Genomic DNA, 23,383 nt, shown 5'->3' on the forward strand with positions numbered 1-23,383 from the left:
TCAAAACTGTAAAAACAAAAATTCATTAATAAATAGAAATTAAAATCAGTTCTTTCCAGGGACATCAAAAAGATTAGTAACATAAAGCAATGGTGGTTAAAACAATATGGGGCTAATATCTATTGAGAATAAAATTTTTAACATAGTATGGCAGGAAACTAATTTAGTAAGAACCATCTACCAGTGAAAGTCAGTGGAAATACTGAAATGAGTAACATACTTTCCAAAGATTTAAAACAAACAAAATCTCAGAAAGAAAGATATGCAATGAATAATATATTAAATCCTCTCTGATTTGTATATTCTTCTCTACACAATTCTCAAGGGAAAATTCAAAAGCCAAAAATATATTTCAAAACATATTTGCAAATGTCAGCAACATCAAATAATAAAAATGCTTTTCTATTAAAAAAATGGCTTTTCTATTAAGCATTATTTCTGAAGTTTAGAAAAATGAAGCAAAACTTATGAGAAGATGGGCTTAGAATATTTATTCTAGAATCAGTCTCTTTCAAAGAAGTATTTAAGAACTCTATTGTGTTACCAATTCAATCTGCCTAAATACAAAAAAAATTAGTAACTATTGAACTATCAAAAAATAAATAAATAATAATAATAAGGCCAGACACAGTGGCTCATGCCTGTAATCCAACACTTTGGGAGACTGAGGTGGGTCATTTGAGGCCAGGAGTTCAAGACCAGTCTGGGCAACATAATGAGACCCCATCTCTACCAAAAAAAAAAAAAAGAGACAGAGAGAGAAAGAGACGAAAAAAGAAAAAAAGCCCATTTGGAAAAAATAACGAACACTGTACAAATACCCCAGGTTTGACAAACAAACATATAAAGCCATAAGTATGTAACTGTATTTTACCTCTGTTCGGCATGAGGGTCAACCTAACTAAAATAAAAGCATTGTATAAAGAGCCCATGTGATAGGTTAATAAGGCCAAGAGAAATGTACTATTAAATGAAAAGGGAAATAATGTATGCTCTGTATGTGCTGCATACTTCTGAACTTTTTTTTTTAGAGACAGGGTCTTGCTCTGTTACCCAAGCTGGAGAGTGGCGCAATCAGGGCTCACTGCAGCTTCAACCTCCTGGGCTCAAGCGATCCTCCCACCTCAGCCTTCCAAGTAGCTGGGACTACAGATGTGCACCACCACATCCGATTAATTTTTAAAATTTTTTGTGAGACAAGGTCTTGCTTTGCTGCTGAGGCTAGTCTCAAACTCTTGGGCTCAAGCAGTCCTCCTACCTTGGCCTCCTAAAGTGCTGGGATTACAGGTGTGAGCCACCATGTCCAGTCACTGAACATTTTAAAAATACTAATAAACTCACTGAGAAAGGGTGCCATGTTCAATTACCAAATACATAAATTTTCCACAAGGACAAAACTTTTAAAGTTTTGTACAGACACACACAAAAAGACTGAGAAGACTTAATTGCTCAATCCACATTTGAGCATTAAGGTTATATTTGATTTTCTAAAAAAACAAGATAAACAGATCTATAATCTAATAAAGTACATACATTTAGCTTTCATTAGGGGAAACAAGATGTATTTTTGTGAGCAATTAATCAATTATTCTACATGTGTATGTGGGGAAAACGAACAAACCTTCAACAAATGTATCAAATTCAAGAATAATAGCCTATAGCCTATTTCTGGGTCATCTTATATTTCAGGGAACTAGATATGATCCAGGCTTACCTCAATTCACTGTGTACAGTGTCAACTGACTAAGGGCAGGATTAAGCATTAGGGTATTTAATATCAATCTTAAAGACTTCTCAAATCCTGCTTGTGAGCATCTATTTAATAGGTAACAAATCAAATAAAAATGCATTCAATTTTGTTTCTACAATGATTAAAATGCCTACATTAAACAAAAGCCAGAATTCTACATGTTATCTAAATTCCATTTGAATTTTTGAGGCAGTGTCCCACATTAGATAGAACACTGGGCTTACGTATTAGGGAGAAGTAAGCTTGTATACCAGCTCCACCACTTACCAACTCTGTGGGACCTTGGACGAATTAACCTCTCCGAGCCTCAGTTATTTCATAGGGTGATAATGTCTAATTTATTGGCATGTGAAAATTAAATGAACAATATTTCAAAAGAGAAAAGGGAGGTGGGGCTTACTCAGTAGCTATTTTAAAAAGGGGATGGGGGATTAAAACTTATCTACCCTAAGCCAAAAGGTCTTTTCTAGCTCTTTCCCCGGAGTGTGGCTCCTGGCAAGCCTTTTTTAGGTTTTGATTCTTCACGGCTAAAATGGGGGAAATGACATGCTCTCTATCTAAGGCTACTGCAAGGATCCAATGAGTTAACACACACGAAAGCATTATGAAAACAAATGCATAAGCATGCAAAAAAACAAAAAAAACAAAAACCCTTCATTCTTGACAGAAAAGCCAAGCAAGCAAAAAGAGAAACTGTGATTTCTCATTTGCTGCCACACAGAATTTTATCACTGTATAACGCAATGCAAACATTAATCGTATCTTGTATTAATTACTGTGAGACTATCTCCTTCACTAAACGAGTGCCTCCTTGAAGAAAGGAGTGTCATCCTTGTTTCTTCAACAGCTAACATGTTATCAGGCATACAGATGATGCTCAGTAAGTGCTGGAATTATGGCACGCTATATTTAACCTTCCTAGTATGTCATTAATACAGTGGGAAGCAGAATTACCATTTTCTTTCCGTAATCTTGTGATGAACTTCTTAGGGGGTATTACTCCAACCTTTTTCTTCTGAGTGGCTATGCTATGGAAGAGATCTGCTAAGCATGTAAGAAGGCTCTCCTTTTTCCTAGGTTGACTCTTATACGCAAGAACTTTTTCCCGAAATGGACGACAAAAATAAAGTGCTTGAAGAACTGAATTGCAGTAGCAGGTATTCCCAAACTGCAACAGAAAAAAAAAAAGTTTTGTTAAATTTAGGGCAACACATTTTCAAGAGAGAAATTCCCGGTGTATGGTTGAGAGAACAGAAAGAGATGACAATCGGTTACTACTGTTACTATATTAACACTGACTGCATTATATTATACATTTTAAAATACAACTCTCAAAAATTCTTCAGAAATCACAAAAGTAAAGTTTTCTATCAGGTTCTTAGGTACATCCAAATTAAAACACACAAAAACAAAAATAAAAAAACAAGATCCCCTGAAATGTTACATCAAAAAGTCACCAGTATGACAGTCTAACAACCACTGAAATGCCAAGTCACAGTATTCATGATGTATTGGAAAGACATCAAATCCTTAACTATGAATTTCTCTCTTACCAGCCATGTCACTGGGAGTATGTCACTACATCTTACTGAACTCTACTTCTCTCCACTCTAGTAATTGGGGCGAGCGGGGGTAGGGGACGGGCGGGGAAATAACCCTACTTTATAAAGTAAATGACACACAGTTTGATAAATATGTATTGCCTTCCTTTTCCCTTCCATTAATAAACACTGGCTCTAAAAGCTATAAAACACCTAAAAGTCAGTCATGAAGATTTGGGGAACACTATAAAACTATAAAAAGGAATGAGGATAATTCTCATATTTCTACTATGGGGTGAGATCAAGTATATACAGTATTAGGTTAAAAAGGCTAGGCAAAGAAAAATGTTTAAGATTGGGTGATATCAAATGTATCTCCATAGACCATCTGTTTTTTTTTTTTAAAATGAGGAAGGATAAACAAAAAGCTAACAAAAATGGTTATAGGAGAAGAGGAAAAATAATGGAGAGACGGATGAAAATGAAACTTCTCTGAAAGAATGTTGTTATAAAACATTTACTTTGTACCCATCTTTTCTAAAATAAAAAAAAGAAATTTCTAAAATTAAAAACAAAAATAAACAAAACCTAAATGTATATGGATTCAATGGTAGAAATACAGAGAAATGAATTACTTCAGGTGACTTAAAGAATGTTTACCATACATGCCTAATGAGACACAGTCTAATCATTTTAATAAAAAACAACAACAACAACAACAAAAATCTACTGGCCAGATGCAGTGGCTCACACCTGTAATCCCAGCACTTTGGGAGGCCGAGGCGGGCGGATCACTTGAGGTTAGAAGTTCGAGACCAACTTGGTCAACACGGTGAAACCCCATCTCTACTAAAAATACAAAAATTAGCCAGGCGTGATGACACATGCCTGTGATTCCAACTACTCAGGAGGCTGAGGTATGAGAATCGCTTGAACCCGGGAGGCGGAGGTTGCAGTGAGCCAAGATCGCACCACTGCACTCCAGCTTGGATGACAAAGTGAGACTCTGTCTCAAAAACAAACAAACAAAAAATCAAATTTATTGATATTGTTATTTTGAAACTATTGTAGCTAATCATAGGACAAAGCAAACAAGGAATTATGTTAATACCCTTAGGAACCAAAATTTTTAATGTAAAGGAAAAAAAGATGCTATAATAAAAATCAGAAAAATAAGAGCCTTGTGAACTTCAGTTGGAAATATCAATATAAATTTACGTCTTTTTATAACTCTGAAAGTGTATGTCTGTGTGCATGCATGCATGTTTGTGTGTACATGTTTTCAAACTCTGTCCACTGAAAAGGTGTGGCAGCAACAAGTTTCTCCTATACCCAGATTGTGTTCTGTAAACACCCTTTTCCCATCCAAAGGAACTCAGACACCTTGAAGATATGGCTGATACAAGATCTGTGATAAGAAATGTACAATGTGCAAGACTAGCCTGGGATATTTTAAATATAAGTGTCAACTTTAATACAAAACGATTACTGCAATGAATCAAAACAGACCAACTATATAAAAATTCATAAATTTAAAATGACATTTTAGGCTGGGCACAATGGCTCATGCCTGTAATCCCAGCACTTTGGGAGGCCAAGGCAGGTGGACCAGTTGAGGTCAGGAGTTTGAGACTAGCCTGGCCAACATGGTGAAACCCCATCTCTACTAAAAATACAAAAACTAGCCGGGCATTTTACTCCTGTAATCTCAGCTACTCGGGAGGCTGAGACAGGAGAATCGCTGGAACATGAGAGGCTGAGGTTGCAGTGAGCCGAGATGGTGCCGCCACTGCACTCCAGCCTGGGTGACAGAGTGAGACTCTGTCTCCAAAAAAAAAAAAAAAAGTCATCTTTGAGACAAAAGAAGACACTTGAATATATACCACAGCATTGGATGATATTAAGAAATTGTTGACTTTGTTAGGTGTGATCATTAGATGATCATATTTTTAAAAACGTTCCTGCCACTTTGAGACATATAATTAAACGTGTCCCATTTATGGCCAAAATGCCATGATGACTAGGATTTCCTTTTCCAGGAAAAAAAAAAAAGGGTAAGTGGAAGAAAAGGAAAATATTGGTAATTGTTCAAGCTAGGTTGATGGGTTCATAGTGATTCATTATATTTACCTCTCCTACTCTAGCTTTTCAAAGGAGGCATTTAATCTTTGAGGTAAATTGTATAATCATGTCATTATGTGTCAAAATCATTGCAAATAAAGGACCTAACCAGATAAATTCACAGGGAAGACAGACACTTGGCAGAGCCAATAATTTGAGGGGAAAAAACTTAAAAGCTCTGCTATGTTCAATCTCCTAATTGTCTGAATATGTTTCTTTTTTTCCACAGAGATTAAACAAATAAGATCCCTCTGCCCCACTGAAACAGGAGTTACCAACTTTTTGAAGAGGCTTGGGAGATCCAAGCCCTCTCCAGCTGAGGACCTGAGACCTAGTGAGGACAATGACTTCTCACGTCTACACTGCTAGTAGGAGACAAGCATTGGTTTCAGAAAAAGAGGTGCTTAAGCTTAAGAGGTATGTGATTAAAGCGTACTGATATCAATGATCATAAATGTAACTACGGATACATTTCAATGAACCCTACCCAGGGGTTAAGTACACTTGAATGTTACAAGATTAATTTACCCAGTATCCAGTATAAATCTGTATTTAAAATACCTGTATTTGTACTACAATCTAATCAAGCTAACGACCAACAAATCTGGTTATATCAATTGAAGAGAAGATACAACCTCCATATTTTGGAATAGGCAACAGGGGAATTGAACAACTTCCACCGAGTAGGGAGATGAAAGCAAAAGAGATCATCTCTGAGTATACCAGAAATATTACGATAATGAAGATTGACCTACCTATAAAAAATACAAGAAGCAAATAGGATAGGCTAAAAAACTAGAGGGAGTCTCTATTTTGTAGACTACTGGAAGTCAGGCTCACACTTTTGTCCAACATGACTTGCTCATCTTCTGAATATAAAGCAACAGTAACATTATAATCAATTATCTGAGGCCTGCTATTAGTCTTCTTTTATTTATTTTCATCAATCCCATTAAAGAAAAATTAAAAGGTTGAAAATACTACTCTTTCTCCAGAATAAGCTGACTTTCAATCTTTTTAATTTTGAAACTTTTCCTTCAATTTTCTTGATTTTTAATATTAACTTTCATTCAAGGTCCTAAGACCTAAAAATTATCTTTCAAGAGTAGAGCCTTCATGCAAAAGGTTTTCTGGGATGATTTTCTCTATACTCTTGTTTGTGATCGCTCAATTTCTTAAAAAACAAAAAAACATTGCTTTAGTGCTGAAATCTATGCTGTGTTATCTCAGCCGGTTTTGAAGATCAAAGGTAGGTTTAAATCAGGGAGAAGAAATTTTAAAAGTTGCCACCCTACTCGAGGTCTGATCATTGATTTTTTGATTGCTTAGTGAATACAATCTCATTCTTGCTTTCGAAGTGCTTTCTCTAATGCCTTTTTCTCCAAACCTTAACAAACATCCCACCGCAAATATTTTTTATATACCTACTACTAAGACCATTTTGAGGGCACATCCCTTACACATATTTATAAATTATATGTACTATATTATGCATATTAAAAATGTAAAGGAATGCAATTAAGAAAATGCACATTTTAGATTTTTGTCTTATTTATTACACACTATTATTTTCATGAAAAATTATTAGTCTTAAGTGAGAGCAATGAGATTGAGTATATATTTTTGTAAAGGTTTTAGATTTTAAAACAGCAATTTGATAGTCTGTGATGTTCAGTTATTTGGATATGTGGTTTTAATGGCTATCAAAACTGAAAAAGATACCTTTGTAAAGATACGTAGGTGCAAGGGAATGAGAGTCTCACTACCTACACCTTTACTTTTTAAATCATGGTATCCAATTTGCAGTCTTATCTACCAAATTAGTTTGAATACATTTAGGAAATGCCTGCCTTGAGAGCCCCACAGCACAGTAATGAAGCACATAGGATCTGAAACCAAACTGTCTAGGTTCAAGTCTGGTTCCACTATCTGACCTTGGGAAATTACTAAACTGTTGTTTACCAGTTTCTTCATCTGCAAAAAGGGGGTAATACAGCACCTACCTCTTAGAATTTCTTAAATAATTAAATGAATCATCACATAAAACACTCAGAACAGTTCCTGGCCCTTCATCATTTCATATCTACTTTTTTTTTTTTTTTTTTTCCCCTGAGACAGGGTCTTACTGTCACCCAGGCTGGGGTGCAGTGGTATGATCATGGCTCACTGCAGCCTCAACCTCCTGGGCTCAAGATCCTCCCACCTCAGTCTGTGGAGTAACTGGGACCTCAGGCACTCAGGCATGCAAAATGCCCCCAGCATTTTTTTTTTTTAAGAGACAGGGTCTCACTCTGTTGCTCAGGCTGGTCTCAGATTTCTGGGCTCAAAGTAATCCTCTCGTCTTGGCCTCCCAAAGTGCTGGGATTAAAAGCATGAGCCACTGTGGCCAGCCAATAATAACTTTTAAAACAACTTTTAAGTTAACTAAAATTCAATCATATAATTCTCTAAAACTATATTTAAATTATAATAGATCTGCCACAGCAGAAACAAATGAGAGAGATGATGCCATCAACCCTTTGACATCATGGAACCTGAAATAACATACAACCATATCATATACAGATAGAGTATAGGCACCAGTCTCATCCATATGTTAAGAATAATGCTTAGTCTACCATTTTTAGATAAAAATAAACATCAGAAATGCTAATATTTTCTTCCTATTCCCAATGGATCATCTTACACACTTCATTTGGAGACTACTAGTTTTAACCACCATAATGTCAATAGCATTACTTTGTTTAAATACTGAGGCTGGGCACAATGGCTCATGCCTGTAATCCCAGCACTTTGGGAGGCTGAGGCAGGAGGATCGCTTGAAACCAGGGATTCAACACCAGCATGGGCGATATAGTGAGACCCCATCTCTACAAAAACCTTAAAAAATTAGCTGAGCATGGTGGTGTGCACCTGTAGTCCCAGCTACTCAGGAGGTAAAGGCACGAGGATGGCTTGAGACAGGGAGGTGAAGCTGCAGTCAGCCATGATCACTCACTGCACTCCAGCCTGGGTGACAGAGCAAGACCCCTTCTCAAAACAAAAACAAAAACAAACAAACAAACAAACAAAAAACCCAGACAAATAAAAAATAAAAATGTTGAAAAGGAACCGTTTTTGAAGAAGCACAACTTCTTCCCTGTCCCCCATGCTGGGCCTGGGTGATGGTGCCTGTTCTGTGAACATGCTAAGATGTTCTAAGGGAATGCCCTCTTCCACCAACCAGTTCTTGTTCAGGTGACCATATTTTAGAACACTGTATTTCCACATACCCCTACCCACCACTCTTCTTACTCCAGCAGAGTAGACCAGACGTTGAGTACCTAACCCAGAAGTCATCTTTTCATACTCCAATGGACGTCAGTTCCTCACCCTACGTTCTTACTCCACAGCCCCATGCTTCCTTGTAGGAACTGCTTTCTCTTCTCTATGCAAATTACTGTCGTGTTATCAATCAAAGCCCTTTTACAGCCCCTAAAACAGGGTTGGACACTTGGTACAGTCTAGCCAGAGGACCAGGGCCAGAGCTCTTTTCCCAGGTTTGATATGGATATTTTCTGGACTCTCCAACAACGTAAACCTCAAGTAACCTATGGCCCTCAGATGAGGAGAAACTGAATGAGAATGAAATCAATGCAAAAGAAAAGAGAACAAAGAGACATCTGCCTAATGAACTTTATAACCCCAAAATGGAAAGTTTCATTTTTATTTATTTCTATAATGGACCCTGCTCCAACTAATGACTAGTAGCAATTCAGGTTAAATAGCCTTTTATATGACAGACTAGAAATGCAATCATAATTTTATAATAAAGATTCTGAAGGGAAAGCACATTTCTTTTTTTATTATTTTTAAAACAAACAATCTAAAACGTTAGAAGACAGGAAAAGCACATTTCACAGTACCCTCACAAATGGACTTACTGAGTCCAGCCTACTTGTGTGTTGAGGCCTACCTGTATTAGAAAATTAATAAAGAACCATAAAATAAAACAATGAAAAAAAAGCGATTCAAAAAAATGCACAGACTATATTACAAGTAGGAAAGATACACTAAATTGTGGTTTAAATCACTATCAGCTCTACTAAAGTAAGTACTAACCAGCTACAATATAAAAGGGAAAAAGGCAATTTATCAGGTTAAAACAATTTGTTTTCTAAGAATTTAGCTGACTATGTGAACAGCTGGCCTGTAAGTGGGATACTTTACAGCAAAAGAAAGCTTCCAAAGGCTCCTTTCCCCATCCAAAGGTCCTCAAGCCACACTAGTATTTCTCCTCTCTACTTCCAATAATATCAGGAATAGCATTGTATCTACAGGAGATAAGATGAGAGGAAATCCTCATTCTATGTATTATACAAATTATATTGACAGGTAATTAAGAGTAAGCTGCCATAAGAGCCATTATCTATGACAATATTCTTCTGAGAATATCTGCAACTGAAAGTAACAGAAAACAGGTTGTCATTAAAGCACTAAGAGCAACCACTCTGTTTAATTTTCTGCTAGGTTAATCTGTGGGTATTTTTCTCCTCTCCAAAAAAAAACTTGAGCAATATAGCAAGATCCCATCTCTACAAATAAATATTTTAAAAATTAGACAGGCATGGTGGTGTGTGCCTGTGGTCCCAGCTACTCGGGAGACTAAGGCAGGATTGCCTGAGCCCAGGAGGTGAAGGCTGCAGTGAGCTGTGATCGCACCACCACACTCCAGCCTGCTGTATGGAATTAACCACTCTACTAGCTCTGCTGTATCTACTCTGACGACAGTTTTATTTCTGAGTATAATTCACAATGTTCACCAACCTTTAATAGTTGGAGCTGTGGCCCCTGTAGATATGTTAATTTTATATATAATAACGAAACACAGAGACCAGAAGCCTATATTTCTACTCATCAAATGAATCTCTCCAGGGGATAAAGACAAAGTGTCCTCTGATGGTCTCTTAGTAAGTTTATTCTCTCCTGCTTAATTTTATTGTTGAGAATTCTGATTGAAATGCTGTTTTTCTAATTAGAATATAAGGCTAAATTCCAGAAAAAAATAAGTGAGAGGAGTAATGAGTAGCCTGTTCTGGAGAGAGAGAAAGGTAGGGGAGTGCTGATTCTTTGTTATAGGTTTTAAGCATAGTGCACAGAGACAATTCCCAAAGCACAGGGAATCACACACATCACTTCAACTGCTTTCCTCAAATCCATGAGAAACCCATCTCATATGTCCTATGTATGGACTAATATTTAGAGTCCACCAATCTGTTCAATATAACTTACTGTGTTACCTATTTTATCAATATATGCATTTTAAAACACCTGCCATGGATTCACCTAATAGTACAGTACAACAGTATAAAATAAACTACAACAATTATATAGCACAAGTTTGTGATACTCCCCAGTGACTCAGAACAGATAACATTCAGGTAAAACTTCTCAAATTTTCCCAAAGTTTTAAAAATATGTAATTACTAGAATTACCTCCATAAGAACTGGGATGTGCTTTTTCCCCACATTTCACACTTTTATATCTCTAGCACTGGTATAATGACAGAAGTAAATTGTCAAATACCCCACAGATACATGGAGGCATTTGCACAGCTAAATGTATACTTGTACATTTGTACCACTTAGTCAAGTAAATCATTCTCAAAGAATCAAGAGATCACTTAGACTAGGCTATATATTAATACTAAATTTTGGCTATGAGAAATTTCTGACAAAATAGGGACAATCAGATTGACAAGTTAGAAACTATCTATCTCTAAGATTTTAAGATGTCAGGCAACTGGCTGGGTGTGGTGGCTCACGCCTCTAATCCCAGCACTTTGGGAGGCCGAGGCAGGTGGATCATGAGGTCAAGAGATCGAGACCATTCTGGCTAACACGGTGAAACCCCGTCTCTACTAAAAATACAAAAAATTAGTCGGGCATGGTGGCAGGCACCTGTAGTCCCAGCTACTCGGGAGGCTGAGGCAGGAGAATGGTCATGAACCCGGGAGGATGTTGCAGTGAGCCGAGATTGCGCCACTGCACTCCAGCCTGGGCGACAGAGCAAGACTCTTTCTCAAAAAAAAAAAAAAAAAAAAAGATGTCAGGCAACTTTGTTTCCCTTCCCTTAAAGATCATTTCAAAATTCCCAATCAAGTCTCTTGGCATTTAATTCTATTAATACAAAAGAACAATTTTTCTTTAATAACTTATGGAATGCATTCATCGTTTTTAAAACTGCTTCCGAACATGATTCTAATGGATACTTACATTGACTAATCCAAAATAGTGCTCATTGACCGGAAACTGTTCTGGACCAATCTCTTTCTCTAATGCCGAAGCATTGGCGCCCTATAAAATGAAAAACAAAAATCTTAGTTTTTGTAGTAGTCATGCACCACATAATGACACTTCAGTCAATGACAGGTCGCAACATTATGGTCCTGTCAGATTACGATGGAGCTGCCCTACACAGGTGCACCTTTATCCTTTACACTGTGTTTTTAGCTGTACCTTTCTTATGCTTAGATATGTTCAGATGCACACTTACTCCTGTGTTACAATTGCCTAGAAAATACAGGAACATGCTGTATAGGTTTGTGGCCTTTGAGCAATAGGCTGTACCATCTAGCCTAGGTGTGCAATAGGCTCTACCACCTAGGTTTATGTAAGAACGCTCTGATGTCCACATGCACAATGACGAAATGGCCTAACGATACATTTCTCACACCGTATCCCCATCGTTACACATGATCGTATTTTCATAATATTGTCACAATTACACAGGTGTTACAGAGACAACCTGTAAAAAAAACTATCTGTGATCCCTACTGCTACCTAACACAAAGAAAAGAAAAAGGAGAAAAGAAAGAATGATATTGAAGAGTAAAGCCTTTTGATAATGACTAAAAATTGGTTTATAGGAACTTTCTTCTCACAGAACCAAAGCCTGGATCAAGGAATTACATTCATAACACGTTCTTTTTTTCTAAGTAATGAATGAAATTTCCTGCTGTATCATGTACTCTAACAGGAGTGTAATCTGATAGCACACATCTCTGAGAGCTGAACTTCTGTGAAACTAAATATAAATATGCACATGCTCAGTGGCCTAGGAATTCTGAAGTATAAACCTGAAATTCTTACACAGAACTGAAGTTGACAAGAATGTTTACTGCAGTACCATTTACGATTGCAGCTGACAGCAGTCTAGCTGCAGCTGACAGCAGTCTAGATGGTCCATCGTTGGGGAAATAGATACGTAAAATATGACAGCATACTACATAGTAGAGCCAGAATAAATAAACTAGGTTTACACACAGAAACATGAGTATCTCAAAAACACAACGTTAAATGAAAAAAAGAAAAATTAATATTAACATAAAACACCAACATGTGTGTGTGTATTTAATAGCACATGGAAAGCAGACTGAAGAATGTATATTAAATATACTAGATACCTGAGTGAGTGCTGGAAGAGGGATGGGCCATGGAATTGGGAATGGGGCAAAGGAGAAAAAACAAAATTCAAGAAACAACGACCTCGCACAGACAATCATAGTGTGTCACGGTTTCAAGAGTGTGATCAACTCAATTCTGTGCACCTGTGGTCCCCGAAGACCATGTGAAAGGGAGGGGGAGAAATGTGGCCCTGAGCACCATGGTGGGTGATGACACACAAGCAGATACAACTAAATAGATTCTAAAATGTAGTTTGAAAGGGAAATAAAAGAAATTCTGTTAATATAACTCTGAATATGTTTACCTTGAAAATTCCCAGGAAAACATACTAGATAAATATAACTGACAGGACATTGCTCAAAAAATACCAAAATGTCACAGTGAAGAGCTGCAGAGACCACATGCCTCTTCAGCTACACTGGGCATATATGGTCAACAACGCACCAGTACTCAGAATCCCACACCTGCTGCTTCCTTTCCACACGAGACTCCTAAACCTGGGAAGCCCAGAACCTTTGTTAGACATGCGTCTTCAATTTCCTGACAGCTCTAGGCTGAAAAGGAGGACTGATAAAGGCACATGGTGAGTTGGCAGTCAAGTTCCACCAAAACAAAACGTTTCTTCTATTATCATCCAGCCAACCAGCACTTCTATATACATGATATTGTCTTTATTTTTTTGACTTGGGAATCAATTTTAAGTTTTATATAAAACCTTGATACCATCTTTATTTTTTTGACTTGGGAATCAATTTTAAGTTTTATATAAAAATCTTGACACCATCACTAGTTAATAGATATCATTTATTTCTAAATTTGGATAGCAATATGTCATAATAATACCAAATTCAATTATTACAGCAACTTCACAATCCACTAAAAATTGATGGGAATATTGCAAGCCCTACTACCCCTCACCCTGCCAGCTCAAGTACTTTGTCACAAAAGTCCCTGACATATATTGAAAATAACCAACAAACCCAGGTTTTTACCACCTGTTGTAAAAATTCAAACTGATACTGGCTTATTCAAATGAGTATAATCCTTTCCCCCCACCAAAACAGAAGAAAAGGTGCCATCAACCAAAATACAACCTCAAATACTTACCTATCTAGAACAATAAAATACCAGTGCATACACCTTAGGAAGGCATTTCTGGCCTTTAAGACGCACTAGGAACAAGGTAACAGGTGAAGGTTATCTCTCTACTGTTAGCTGAATCCCATGCCACTCGTCTTGTATTCTAACCACCCCACATGTCCACCTGTCACCATATGTACCATGTACTTTCATGCCTGCTTAGTAAGCTCTTCTCCCACTCCCTTGTCCTCACAGTAGTCTCAACTATGGGTCAGGTATTGTCTCTCTGTGCCTCAGTTTCCCAACTGTTAAAGAAAAATGTTAGCAACTACTTTATAGGGTGACTATAACAAAATTTTAACTTTCCTAAGGCAGCTGGTGGCGCCTGGCACTCAAGCAGATGACCAATAAATGTTGGTCCTCTTCTTACCCTTCCCTTCAAACAAAAAGAAAATAAACTAGTCACAGTAATATATCTTTTCTGCTCCATGCAAAAGCTAAGAAATGACAAGAGAAAAATCAGAAGACAAAACAAGACAGCTATAATACAAAAAAATAGATACTCTCCTTAGTTTGGCAGACAAGAGCCAATTCCATGAAGTGGCCCCCAGAGGTATCACCACTGTACTTCCTCACACAGCCTAACAACAAAGCAGAACCATAATCCAATTCAGAAGTCTGAGGACAGCAGGCCAAGAGGGGTAAGGTGGAAAGAGCTGTAGATCATCATCGTTTAACCTTTCTGGATTTAAGAATCTTCATTTACAAAATAAAAGGGTCAGAATCCTCAGTGATTTTCAAAACTCCCAGTTCCAAATTTATCTGTTGGGTTTTCAAGTAAGCCTTTACATGAACTAAGATTTTTGGGGCTAAACTATTCAGAAAATTAAAAGATTATGTGATTTCTAAAATCCCTTCTCACTCAACATTCTATCATTTCCGATCACTTTCATCAATGCTTCTGAAGACATTACTGTTTTAACACAAAACTCCAGGGAAGTCTAAGACAACCAATATATGCCAAGCCCACAATTCAACAGCTTGAAGAATGATGGTTAGGACAGACTGACGGTAGCAGATCGAAATGAAAAGTACAAAGAAAGAAGAGCACTCACCTTATTACAGTTCTAAAGTAAGGCATAGCACCATAAACTATGCCTTCTTGTGGTAATGACACTGTGCAGCAGATTCTGCAGATGCAGGAGAAGCATGCTTATTGCATGCATTCAAGGTTTTCCTCCACAGAAATGATCAGGGTACACTCCTCTCTCTAGCCTAATGCTAACTAAAAAGGCAAAAGATTATACTAAGCAATTGGTTTCTGCTAAGTTGTTTTAAAATTTAACAGTGTTTTCAACACCAAAGTTAGATATAACTGGTGAAAACCAACTGGAAAGTCAAAATTTTGCTGTACGATTGTTACCATCTTTAAGACATTCCTGAAGGATTTTGTTGAAGGCTGACAAATTCTATTACATCACATAATGGTCACACAATCACCCAAAAATTTAAAGTGAGCCTAGAAAAAGTAAACATTCAATAATAATAGCTCCATTCCCACATTTGAGAAGTACGACCCTATCAAAACTAACAATAGCTTTTATGAAATCAGTGATTCTTTACTGGGATAAAGAGAAGGCGTGATGGTGAGTTAAGTTCTGCTCCAGGCCAGGCACGGTGGCTCACGCCTGTAATCCCAACACTTTGAGACGATGAGGCGGGTGGATCTCCTGAGATCAGGAGTTCGAGACCAGCCTGGCCAACATGGTGAAACCCCATCTCTATTAAAAATACAAAAAATTAGTCAGGTGTGGTGGTGGGCGCCTGTAATTCCAGCTATTCGGGAGGCTGAGGCTGCAGTGAGTCAAGATCGCGCCACTGCACTCCAGCCTAGGCAACAAGAACAAAACTCCAACTGAAAAAAAAAAAAAAGGAAGTTCTGCTCTGGAGGCTTCATAGGTATCAGAACTAATTTATTTTTGTCTGACATACACACATGACATACACACGACATACACACATGACATACACACGACATACACACGACATACACAAATGGAAGAAGACATTTTTTTCTGATTTCTGTCCCCATTTTTGTAACTTAGGCAAAAGATTAGACTTAGTACCCTTACTATAGAATTCATCATGAAGAAGTAATGAGATACTCAGGCCCTTCTGATGAAAACAACCAAAAGATGGGTGAAATTTAAAAAATAATAATTAACTGAGCTAGTGATAAAATAATCTGCAGAAATCAAAAAACAAAGTGATGGGGGAACTACGAGAGATAAGCAAACACCAAAGACTTCCCACTGCTGGTACTTCCTGACCCTAGTGACCTTCAAATTCTCTTCTAACAGCTGATGGAATGGTATGCAGGAAACAGATGCTAAAACTTAGGGTCCACTCAAGACAGGGAGGACAACAGGAGATATGAGCATGAAGCCGAGATCTCTAAAGGGTTTCTCTTCAATGTATAAGGGAACCAGTAATAATCCCATACCACAAGAAACAGCAAGATAACTTGCTTGACTTGTCCTTTGCACTTAGAAGTAGAGACAGGAAGAAAGAAGAAACATCTTCCAAAATTCAAAACCATAACTAGGCCCTCGTAAAAGTCTGTGACCCAAATTTCCACAAACTATGTGATCTTAAAAAAACAAAACAAAACAAAAAAACAACCCTCAGTAGAGAATTCAAAGAAATCCTAAATTGAGAGTGCCCTCCTTCCTCCTTCCACCTCTTCCACTCCACAAAAGGCAGAATTACAAATTCGCTCTGGAATGAGATAAATTCAATCCACCCACAAAGAATTCCTACAAATACAATGCCAAGAGATTTGAGTTCATAAGTCAAAAATTACAAAAACACACAGGAAAAGAAAGCCCCATGAATAAGAGCCCCATGAAGAAATGCAGACAGCAGAATGAAACTCAAGAAGATACTAAGCCAGGCGTGGTGGCTCATGCCTGTAATCCCAGCACTTTGGGAGGCCGAGGCAGGCGGATCACGAGGTCAGGAGATCGAGACCATCCTGGCTAACACGGTGAAACCCCGTCTCTACTAAAAATACAAAAAATTAGGTAAGCGTGGTGGCGGGCACCTGTAGTCCCAGCTACTCGGGAGGCTGAAGCAGGAGAATGGCGTGAATCAGGGAGGCGGAGCTTGCAGTGAGCCGAGATCATGCCACTGCACTCCAGCCTGGGCAACAGAGCAAGACTCCGTCTCAAAAAAAAAAAAACACCAGAATTAACAGACACAGGATATAAAACAAATGTCTCATATGTATCAAGAAATGACAATGAACTGATTATAAGAACAAAGATGAGACTCTAAGCAGACTTTTAAAAAGAACTAAATACAACTTCAAAATATATAAGTTGCAAAAGCTGATGTAAAAACTCAATGGTGTGGCCAGGCATGGTGGCTCGTGCCTGTAATCCCAGCACTTTGGGGAGGCTAAGGCAGGTGGACTCAGGAGTTCAAGACCAACCTGGGCAACATGGTGAAACCCCGTGATATGGTTTGGCTCTGTGTCCCCACCCAAATCTCATCTTGAATTGTACTTCCATAGGAACCTGGAAAGAAATAATTTGAATCATCGGGGTGGTTCCCCCATACTGTTCTCGTGGTAGTGAATACGTTTCATGAGATCTGGTTTTATCAGGGGTTTCTGTTTTTGCATCTTTCTCTTGCCACCGCCCTGTAAGAAGTGCCTTTCACCTCCTCCCATGATTCTGAGCCCTCCCCAGCCATGTGGAACTGTAAGTCCAACTAAAACTCTTTTTCTTCACAGTCTTGGGTACGTCTTTATCGGCAGTGTGGAAATGGACTAATACACCCCATCTTTACCAAAAATACAAAAAATTAGCCAGGCATGGTGGCACGCACCTGTAGTCCCAACTACTTGGGAGACTAAGATGCAAGGATCACATGAGCCTGGGAAGTGGAAGCTGCAGTGAGCCAGAAGTGCGCCACTACACCCCAGCTTAGATGACAGAGTGAGACCCCATCTCAAAATAAATAAATAAATAAATATTTAAATAAAAAAATTTTTTAATGGGTCTGCTTAAGAATTGAAAAAGGTTCATATCAGATAGTATTTTTTAGCCAATATTCCTGTCAATGTAAGGTTATTAATGAAAACTCAAGTTTCGTTAAAAACAGGAAACATGTGGCCAGACGCGGTGGCTCATGTCTGTAATCCCAGCACTTTGGGAGGCCGAGGCGGGCAGATCAAGAGGTCAGGAGATTGAGACCATCCTGGCTAACACGGTGAAACCCTGTCTCTACTAAAAATACAAAAAAATTAGCCAAGCCTAGTGGCGGGCGCCTGTAGTCCCAGCTACTTGGGAGGCTGAGACAGGAGAATGGTGTGAACCTGGGAGGCGGAGCTTTCAGTGAGCCGAGATCGCGCCATTGCACTCCAGCCTGGATGACACAGCGAGAGTCCATCTCAAAAAAAAAAAAAGAAAAAAAGAAATATTTTACAGAGAAGATTTCATGGGAGAATGGATCCATTACAGAACTGCTGTAGAGAGACCACGGTATACTACAAGTATCATTGAACTAGCAAAGCTACAGACTTGAGTCTGGTCTTGGCCACGACATTAAATTATAAATGACCTGTGACAAATCATTCTCTCCAGATCTCAGTTTCCTCAGATGTAAAACTTCTGTCTATAGTACCTTCCATCCCCACACTTTTAGCAAGATATGAATTTATCAGCTCTTCCAATTTCATTAAAACATTAAATATACAATGTTGGATAGTCTATTAAAAGTCAAACATTAACAAAGTCCTGAATGAGTTAGGAAATAGCATCATATCCTCAACAATAGCCATCCAATACTAAGAATTTCTAGGCTGATATAGTTTGGCTGTGCCCCACCCAAATCTCATCTTGAATTGTAGTGCTCATAATTCCCACGTGTCATGGCAGAGACCCAGTAGGAGGTAACTGAATCATAGGCATGGGTTTTCCCATGCTGTTCTTGTGATAGTGAATAAGTCTCTTGAGATCTGATGGTTTTACAAAGGGCAGTTACCCTGCACACGCTCTCTTGCCTGCCGCCATGTAAGACATGCCTTTGCTCATCTTCTGCATTCCTCTATGATTTTGAGGCCTTCCCAGCCATGTGGAACTGAGAGTCCGTTAAACCTGTTTTTCTTTATAAATTACCCAGTCTCAGGTATTTCTTCACAACAGTACGAAAATGGACTAATACATAGGCAATGGGGCAAGTATCTCCTTAACTTACCTAATATGAATTCTTGAAAAGATGAGAGCTTGTCCTTTTCACACCCAGAAATCACCATCCAAGTGAAATAATAATAGGTTGAAATTACAAAGATACCTTTGACCTATTATTTTGATAATATAAAAGTAATTATATATTAAATGTTGTGAGCAAGCCAAAAATATCTGCAAATAGGAAAAAAATAATCTGGGAGATGGCTATCCTGCAATTAAATAATTTTTACATAGTCAATCATGGAAAACATACAACTAACTACCTTTCACTCCTTTCACTCTGCCATTATGAAAAAGATAAAAATTACACAAAAGTAAACTGATAACCAGGAATGTTTTCAAGAAAACAATTCAATCTGGAATTAATGTAATTCCTTAACTTAAAAATCTCCTGGCCCACAACATCTACATCTAAAACTAGATTATGGCTAAAAAATGGTGTCTATGAGGATATGTCATTTTGAAAAGTTATATTCAGTATATACTGTTTTATAAAGTAGAGAACAATACACCTTCCAAGAAATTAAAAATGATGAAAACATAAAAGAATGTGCATCTATCATTTGGAAAATGTATTTAAATAGCCAAACTATTAGTTTCCACACAACTTTAATATAAATAAAGAGAAAATTCAATACACTGTTCCAATTTCATGTTTCAAGTCATATTTTAGAATGCACTGTGTATCATTTTAAGTTAGATCAGGTCAGTACACAAAGGAGAACTGCCAAATCAGGCAGGAAAAGCTTCCTGGAGGTGGGAAAAGCACATGACCTGGTAAAATAAGAAAAGTTCCGGAGGCACAGGAAGCAGCCCATGTGAGGGTGTGAGGGTATAAACACAACAAAGAAGTGAATGTGAGCTGTAAAAAGATGAATCCAAAGTATAAAGGTGAAACAAGTTTATCTCATAAATGAGAAAGGGTGAAGAGTCAAACAGAAGGCTTAACCCTCATACCTGTTCTAGAAAACACCACGTGCCCTGAAACCGAATCAAAGGCAATGAAAATATTTATAACAAAACACATTATACAATGAGTTTGAGGAATCATAAAAAGAGTATCAAAGCAGTAGGCCTCGGGATATGTGAAATTCAGTATCTGACTAGCTGTGTTCTCTCTAGCCCTGTGCTAGTAACTGGAGAACATGACTTTTAAAGTGTGGCACCCATTAGTGAGTGGTGAGGTCTTTGCAGTGGACCACTACCAACTTCTTTTTCAGTAAAACAGATCAGATACACATCTTTATTAGGAGTAAACAAAGACTTCTGAAACTTTTGTTTCAATATGTAAGTATGTATGTATGTATGTATGTATTGGGTCTCATATTATTTCTCACTCTAAGTTGAAATTTTTTAAATTTTATATACAAAAGCGTAAGAAAAATTTCAAAATCATAATTCAACTGGGGAGTAGAGAGTGAATAAAAATTAGCTTTTCATGATCACATATAAATAAAAATCCATTTAAAAATAAATTTAAAGATGTAGAGATAAGAATAAGTGTCAAAACTATGTCGCAACACAGGATGTACTATAGCAAGTCTGGACAGGAACAACACTGAGTGCTGGAGAACTTGGAAAAGCTTCACAAACAGATGGAACTGAGAGTCACTTCCAAGATGGCCGAACAGGAACAGCTCCGGTCTACAGCTCCCTGCGAGATCGATGCAGAAGGCAGGTGATTTCTGCATTTCCAACTGAGGTACCTGGTTCATCTCATTGGGACTGGCTGGACAGCGGGTACAGTCCATGGAGGGTGAGTGGAAGCGAGCGGAAGCAGGGCGGGGCGTCGACCCACCCGGGAAGCGCAAGGGGTCAGGGGATTTTCCTTTCCTAGCCAAGTGAAGCTGTGAGTGACTGTACCTGGAGGAAGGGTACACTCCTGCCCAAATACTGTGCTTTTACGACGGTCTTTGCAACCGGCAGACCAGGAGACTCCCTCCCATGCCTGGCTTGGCGGGTCCCACGCCCAGGGAACCTTGCTCGCTGCTAGCACAGCAGTCTGAGATTGACCTGGGACGCTGGAGCTTGGCAGGGGGAGGGGCATCCGCCATTGCTGAGGCTTGAGTAGGTGGTTCTATGCTTATAGCATAAAGCGGCAGGGGAGCTTGAACTGGGCGGAGCCCACCGCAGCTCAGCAAGGCCTACTGCCTCTCTAGATTCCACCTCTGCGGGCAGGGCATATCTGAACAAAAGGCAGCAGACAGCTTCTGCAGACTTAAACGTCCCTGCCTGACAGCTCTAAGAGAGCAGTGGTTCTCCCAGCATGGCGTTTCCAGCTCCAATAACAGACAGACTGCCTCTTCAAGTGGGTCCCTGGCTGGAAGTGCAGCCTGACTGGGAGACACCTCCCAGTAGGGGCCGACAGACACCTCATACAGGTGGGTGCCCCTCTGGGACAAAGCTTCCAGAGGAAGGATCAGGCAGCAATATTTGCTGTTCTGCAGCCTCTGCTGGTGATACCCAGGCAAACAGGGTCTGGAGTGGACCTCCAGCAAACTCCAACAGACCTGCAGCTGAGGGGCCTGTGAGAAGGAAAACTAACAAACAGAAAGGAATAGCACAAACAGATGGAACTAAACAAGCCAGGCTTTGACTCTTTCTTCAGGGGTATTTTCATTATAACTTTTCATGCTGGTACAATGAAAGCCCTCAACTACAAAGAGTAGGCATTTAAACGTTCCAACTGCAGGCTGGGCAGGGGACTGAGTCAAGATATGGAAATATAAGATCATTGGATGCCAAAAAAACAAACAAACAAAAAACAAGCTTTTGATCTGTAAATGTTCACAATGAAACAATGAGCTACTGAAAGAAATCTCATTACTTCATCTGTTAGAAGTAACAGTAGTAATAATACTGGCTTTTCCAAGAGTGACTCTGTCAAGCCTTCACATTTGGCTTAACAATAACATCAAAAGGAAAATTCTCAAATATGACCAAACTCAGCATAACAACATACTTGAGCACACGATGAAACTTTACAGATCCTACTTTCCTAACAATACAAAAAACTTTCAAAAAATTAATAAAATACTCTCATGGATAGCTAACATTTAAAACATAACTATATCTGAACTCCGTAACTGGCACCTTACCTAAGGCAAAAAGGGTGGGCAAGATGTGTTTTTTCAGCATCTTCACATTGTCTTCAATGCAGGGATTCACCCACTTTGGTGAACAAATTACAAGAATGTTTCATCAAGCTCTTTCTACCATATTCTTGATAATTTCTACATCTATTCCACCAAATAATGTTTCAGCTGTATAAAAAGCAAGGATCCCTGGATTGCCACCCTGCGTACCCTTCAGACACCTGACTTGGATAACAGATTTCTGTGATTATGCTCAATGAGAAAACCTGTGTTGATGCTTTTCCACTTATAAAAACATGAACGCTTCTATTTTTCCCAACACCTATGTTATAGTATAATAAAGTATCTGTAAAGTACCTACCACTCCTGAGAAGAAAATCACTATATAAATACAAGGTATTATTAAGTTCAAGTGAAACCAAAATCAACAAATTACATTATGGACTGACTTAGTTTACAGTAACGGAGTTCATACTCCAGATTCCATATGCGGACTCTGACTCACCCTAATAAAAAGCAAATTATCATCAAACTTACATAGTTTTATCAAATACTCGGAATATTCCATACACTTCAAATAAAAAAAGGTACTCATATTGTGAACTGTCTCAGAAAGAGGTCTTCATTCTCACCACAATAAGAAAGTGACCTGTAGCTCTTTCTGTGTCACTGAGACAACAGGAATATTATATTAAACCACAGTTAGGGGAAAGAACAAAGCAGCATCTCTGCCAGTCCTGTTTTCTAGACCTCGATTCCCCTGACCTATAAAATGCGGTTCTCTCTTACCATTTTCCAGCTATAAAACTGTGGAAGAACTGAAAACAACTTTTAAGTTCTGCAAAAATAAAAACCATTCTTAGTAACCACACCATCAACAGCTCATAAAATGACAGTGTCACTCTAAAGATATGCGTAGGCCAGGTGCAGTGGTTCACGCCCATAATACCAGCACTTTGAGAAGTCAGAGCAGGAGGACTGCTTAAGGCCAGGAGTTCTAGAGAAGGCTGGGCAACATAGCAAGACTCTGGTCTCTACAGAGGATGTTGTGGAGCTGCTCGGGAGGCTTAGGCAGGAGGATCATTAAGCCCAGGA

General features: G+C 38.5%; 1 protein-coding gene across 3 annotated transcripts in view; it reads right to left on the bottom strand.

The window, feature by feature from the left end:
- USP12 (ubiquitin specific peptidase 12) overlaps positions 1 to 23,383 on the bottom strand; it is a 132,464-nt gene that overhangs the window by 57,463 nt on the left and 51,618 nt on the right. For 2 of the 3 annotated variants that reach the window (XM_063650719.1, XM_054446109.2), the window contains exons 2-3: positions 11,668 to 11,748; positions 2,705 to 2,918 (exon numbers count right to left, since the gene is read on the bottom strand). In XM_063650719.1, coding sequence (XP_063506789.1) covers positions 2,705 to 2,918; positions 11,668 to 11,748 — 295 coding nt within the window. Of the gene's footprint in view, positions 1 to 2,704; positions 2,919 to 11,667; positions 11,749 to 23,383 lie in introns of those variants that run through there. The other variant, XM_063650720.1, reaches the window with a different exon arrangement.

The sequence above is a fragment of the Pongo pygmaeus genome, chromosome 14 (genome assembly GCF_028885625.2).
Source record: "Pongo pygmaeus isolate AG05252 chromosome 14, NHGRI_mPonPyg2-v2.0_pri, whole genome shotgun sequence".
Taxonomy (NCBI): Eukaryota; Metazoa; Chordata; class Mammalia; order Primates; family Hominidae; genus Pongo; species Pongo pygmaeus.